This window comes from Orcinus orca, chromosome 1 (assembly GCF_937001465.1).
Source record: "Orcinus orca chromosome 1, mOrcOrc1.1, whole genome shotgun sequence".
In the NCBI taxonomy this organism is placed as follows: Eukaryota; Metazoa; Chordata; class Mammalia; order Artiodactyla; family Delphinidae; genus Orcinus; species Orcinus orca.
The window spans coordinates 20,900,188-20,905,796 of record NC_064559.1 but is presented as its reverse complement, the minus strand read 5'-3'; the positions used below and the strand labels follow the sequence as shown (position 1 = coordinate 20,905,796).

The 5,609-nt window shown below is 35.7% G+C and overlaps 1 protein-coding gene across 1 annotated transcript; it reads right to left on the bottom strand.

The window, feature by feature from the left end:
- Positions 1-2,133: 2,133 nt before the first annotated feature.
- Positions 2,134-2,969, bottom strand: LOC101270839 (28S ribosomal protein S15, mitochondrial-like). Its single transcript, XM_012538154.2, has one exon. The coding sequence runs from the start codon at positions 2,940-2,942 to the stop codon at positions 2,346-2,348; it is 597 nt and encodes a 198-aa protein (XP_012393608.2). The 5' UTR covers positions 2,943-2,969; the 3' UTR covers positions 2,134-2,345.
- Positions 2,970-5,609: the final 2,640 nt, after the last annotated feature.

Sequence of the window (5,609 nt, the reverse complement as noted above, 5' to 3'; positions counted from 1 at the left end):
GTTGGCGCAGTGGTTGAGAATCTGCCTGCCAATGCAGGGGGCAAGGGTTCAAGCCCTGGTCTGTGAAGGTCGCACATGCCACGGAGCAACTAGGCTCGTGAGCCACAACTACTGAGCCTGCGTGCGCGTCTGGAACCTGTGCTCCGCAACAAGAGAGGCCGCGATAGTGAGAGGCCCGCACACTGCGATGAAGAGTGGCCCCTGCTTGCCGCAACTGGAGAAAGTCCTCGCACAGAAATGAAGCCCCAACACAGACAAAAATAAGTAAATAAATTATTATTAAAAAAAAATTTGAAGAAGAAAATGCTGAACCAGTATCAACAATAAAATCTCAGATACATCATTTTCTTATCATGACAAAGTTTATCCCTCTGAATTGTATGCCTGCTATTTCCTATCAGTTCAAAAGAGGTCTCTGGACACTAGAAAAAAAAAACTGCAAAAAAGTGAGAGAAATATGTACACAGTAGCTATTTACATTGTCATGGATTATCTATCATTTGGAGTGTTTTGTGCCCTAAGCAGATATGTAGTGATAAAACATTACTGAATAGAACAGAAATGAGATCAAAGTGGTTTCAGCCCTTGAGTAGTGTGTAACCTAGGGCGAGTGTCTTGACAATTTTGAGCTGCCCTTTAATAGTCTCAAGATTTGGGCTGATATATGACCAAACTTGCATGGTTTCATGAGGACTCAATTAAGTAACAACAGGAAATAATATTTGTGAAACAGTAATAGCATTTGCTCAATAAATGTTAGTTGATTGTCAATATTAGGAATGATACAATTGTAGAAATAGAGTCACAAACTTATGGTTGCCAAGGAGGAAAGTGGAGGAGGGATAAATTGGGAGACTGGGATTGACAATATACACACTACTATATATAAAATAGATAACTAATAAGAATCTACTGTATAGCACAGGGAACTCTACTCAATACTCTGTAATGGCCTATATGGGAAAAGAATCTAAAAAAGAGTGGATATATATATATAACATATATATATGTTGGATATATATATATATTTTGGATATATATATATATATATATAACTGATTCATTGCACAGCAGAAACTAACACAACATTGTAAATCAACTATACTCCAATAAAAATTAATTAAAAACAAAAGAATGATACAACTGTATATTTCCATCTGGCTGCACACCGACCAGGGAAGTCCCTTCAGGCATTCTGGTGGATCTGCTCTTTGTGTATTTAAATTCCTAACCTCCTCTCATTCATTCCTGGGTCTCTAGCTAAGGCCTTGGGCAGAGACAGGCCTCCATATGGGGAGGGAAGGGAAAACCTTGAAGATAACTTTTCCCCAACTCTGATTCAATACTCACTACTTTCCCATGCCTGGACCTCCCTAGGTTGTGCCACACCCCCATCCTCACCCCTACCCCCAACTCAGGGTTCATAAAACTGCTGGAGCCTTTTGTTTGGGGCCCCCTCCAAAGTGGGGTGAAAAGCATTGACCTACCTGGCTCCATACTCCATTTCATGGGGTAAAATGCAATGGAGTCATGAGCCTTTCTCTTATTTCATTGTAGTAAGTGATTAAAGTCTTAACTCTTTCATTTCTGCCTTGTTGCCTTAACTGGCTACCCTGATACCTGGCAGCTCCCCTCTCACCCAGCTCAGCTGAGCTCCTGACACCTAGTGAAATAAAATCAAAGCCAGAGGTATATACTTTTTAATTCCTATATTTAAATAAAATTACTTTGAACAAAATATAGAACTAAACAATGCATCTTACTTAATTCATGAATATTTTTGTAAAGAGCATCATTTTAAATATTATAGATTTTTAAATTCATTTTAATAACATTTTATATCTTTTATATGTCTTTTAATAACATTTATTAAAAGAATGTAGTATTATAATAAGCATTCCTTCTGACTGAAAGTTAATAAAGTCATTTGAATTTTTTGTAAGAGTCATATATATTGCAAATATACGTCTTCCAATTTTTAAGAAGGCAAAAGCTTTCTTATAAGGGGCCCCATCTATAATCCTCATACATTTGCCTATTTATCTATTTGAGAAATTGATATTCAGTATAAAAAATTTAGTTGCTATTCTTATTACCAAATACATGGCTATGAGGCAAAGCAGAAGATATCCCTTTTTTTTTTTTTTTTTTAATTTTAACATTTATTGGTTTTCTTTGATTGCCTCTGGTCCAGTTTTGGAAGGGCTCTCTGGGTTCTTCTGGACTTGTTTCCGGACTGCTGCAGCTGCAGCTTTTAAGGCCCTGTTTTGCTTCTCCAGCTTTTGAGCCTCTTGGAAAACCCGAATGCACAGAGCCTTTTTGGTCACCCAGCGGCGGTGGGTTTTTCAGTAGTACAGAGGGGGAAAGGTGTACTCAATCCCCAGCTCCCTGCATGTCTTCTCAAAGACAGTATAGTTGGTCTTGCGGAGGTTTTTGAGCAGCTTTTTCCTCTGATCAATGCTCATCATCAGATAGCGCTTGTGGGCTTTGTCCTTTCGATGTTTCTTCATGTGTTCTTCACAACTGCGGATCTTGACAGTCAACGCAACAATTCGCGCCTCCAGGGAGCTGGTGTCCTTAGGCTTTTCCACGACCTTGTTCATCAACTGCTCTTTCTTGATTTTTAGGTTCTCTTTCTGGTTGGCCATTTCCAAAGATAAGAGTTTTTTCACGACATCATCAACCTTCTCAATTCCAGGGATGTCCTGGTAGTCCTTGAGCAGCATAGAAGGGGACAGGTCATCTTCATGGCTGGGCTGGACTGGTGTCTGGGTGGCATATCTGCGGGCGGCCCGGAGGATAAGACCTCCAGGACTTAAGGGAAGGTCCCGCTGGATGGAGAGAAGCTTGGCGCACCCTCCACCCGGCAGCCCGAGGACTGGGGCCTGAGTCACTGCCTGGGTCCGAATCGAACTCAGCGCCCTCCACGCCGCCCTCAGCATGGTGGCTTCTGACCCCCGAGGGACCCGCTCCACTTAATCAGAAGAATAAGTGGAGTGTTGAGAACAGTTGGAACTTAAAACACCATCTTTTTTTGATCAAAGCAGTAGCAATCCTGCTCAGATTCAAGAGCAGGAAAGAGACCCCTTATCTCCATTAAAAGAATGTAAAATAGTTTGCAGCTATGTTTTTGCTTGCTTGCTTGTTTTACTTTACTCATATTATTAAGGAAATGGAAGTTGCAAAATTACAGGGTTGAAGCTAAGGTTTTAGGGCATTTAGAAAAGTATATTTGAGATGAGGTTTGTTTCCTCTGTGATTGTTTTCCTTAATTTCTCACTGCTGAAGAAACTAAAAAAAAAACCTGTGAACAGGAAGATACAGTATGGGAGGCTTGATATTTTCCTGCCTCAGCTAGTGGTCTCATTAATAAAGTTGTATTTGGTGGAGATAGAGGCCGTGGACAGGCACAACAAGGCAGGCTTATGGTCATTTTATTTGACGTTTTGTGCATCTTTATACATGCAAAGTGTTAAAGTGTTTCAATTAAATATTTTAGTGAAGAACTGTAAAAACCAATTTAGAAACCTAAATTGAAGATGTTTCCTTTGTTATTCAACATATAAGCTGTTAGAACAGGGTTTTCTTTCCATAAAGAATTGACTTTAAATCAAATACTCAACATTTGTAGAGCTCTTTTTTTTTAAGCTAGCAAAGTAATTCAATTATTCTAATTATATCATAATTCTGTGATCACATTTTTCCTACTTGCTTGAATTAAAGAACCGAATTTCAAACCTTTTGATATATGAGTGCACATGTATTCATATTTCTTATTAAATTATAAGTATACAATTGATTGATACTTTTAGAAGTCCTCTGATTATGATTTCTTCAAAGAAGTTATTAAAACTAGACAATAAAGGTCATTTTGTGTATTATTTGTGTTTACTTTCTATAACTATAGATCACACATAATTTATCACCCTGTGTTGACTCATTTGATTTTCAAAATAATCTCTATTTCTGAATTATTTTTCTTTTGATTTAAACAATTTACCTTTAGTTTGCATGAATTAAATTGTATGAATAGAATTCAGAATACATACTCAAATCATTAGATTGTTTTGTATCAAAACATTTTTATTATGGTAATTATCTTATCTCAAAATGACCTATATATGGAATTTTATGTATAAATTATTGCTGGATTTATTTTAACCTAGTCACAGATATTCATACTAAGGACATATTTATTAGCTCACTTTTTTGTCTTTGGAGTTACATTTTTCTGATATCACTTCTCTACAAAACATAAATAAAGAACTTTCAGAACATATGTTGGAAGGTGAAAAATATTATTTCTAAGTATAAAACATTTTTAATTTCAGATTTATTTGTATAAAGGGTTAAGGTTATATGAATGTCATCTCTTTATGAAGTACTACACTCTAGTTTTATTACTAATGCTACTCTTCATCAAATCAAACACTGCATATGGTTATAACATTGATTTCTTAATTTTATGAAAATTGTCCTACCAACAGCTGGTCTCTTGAACAAATGAATATGTCAATGGCTGATTACAGATTAATGATATAGCTATTCTTCAAAAGTGCAGCATTTCTCATTCAAAATTAGCCTCATAGTAGTTTAGAATGCTTATTTAAAAGGAACACTCTTTAACTTATGCATTTAAATATTTTTGTTGATATGAAATTGAATGCTTTTGAAGAGCATACACACTTTAGGAGGAAAAAAAGAACTGAAAGAATTTAAATTTAGGATTATTGAAAAGCACATCTGCTTTGAATGTGATGATTTATCAAGATCAGCATGAAGCAACTGCTAATCAAATTTGCCTGAAGACATCAGACAATACTCCATTATCAGACAAAATTATTTAGGATCATTTTTTAAATGTTTATTCAACTTGTAAAAACTTAAAAGTTGAGTTAAAAATCTGAAATTCTCCTTACCAAGCATATTCCGAAAAACTTGTGTTATCATGCATTTAAAATGATATGGAATGCTAATCATAGCAATAGTTTTCTTACACTTTGGGATACTACAGCAACATCATTATGCTACAGCAATTTCTGAAAATGAGTGTTCTTTTACCACGTTACTTCTTGGCCTATCAGCTAGTGTTGTAAATGATCTAACTACCCATCAACCATATATTTGAAAAATGTCTTTTATATTGGGTCCCAATGGTTAGGTAAGCAATGACAAAGGTAATAGAATAAAATTAACAAATAAACCTAGTCTCTGTGTTAACACCTTGAACATACCACTGTGATGCTTCCCAGTTTTGAAGAATTTTGCTTTTCTTTACTACTGTGATTGACATATTGAAAGCTGAGTTCTTTGAAATTCGTATCACCTGACAGTCGGTTTGGAGAAAACTTTACTGATACTAAACACACAATGTATTGAATGCACATAGATAAATAAAAGTCCTCCAGAACTGAAAAGTCTGCTAAAAAAAAAATGCAAGTAGATGAACGTGCTCCAATAAAAGCTGTCTTTTCACAAAATTAGTATTTAAATTCCTATAGATTTTTAAATTTCCATTTAAGCAAACCTGTAAGTTTTAGTTATTGAAGCATGAGTTTATTCTGTCACATAACTGTTCTACAATTTAACTCTAGCAAAAATGTCAGCTG

What these genes read in the sequence shown, in the direction of transcription:
- LOC101270839 (XM_012538154.2), bottom strand. Translation starts at nt 2,942, where the DNA reads ATGCTGAGGGCGGCGTGGAGGGCGCTGAGTTCGATTCGGACCCAGGCA.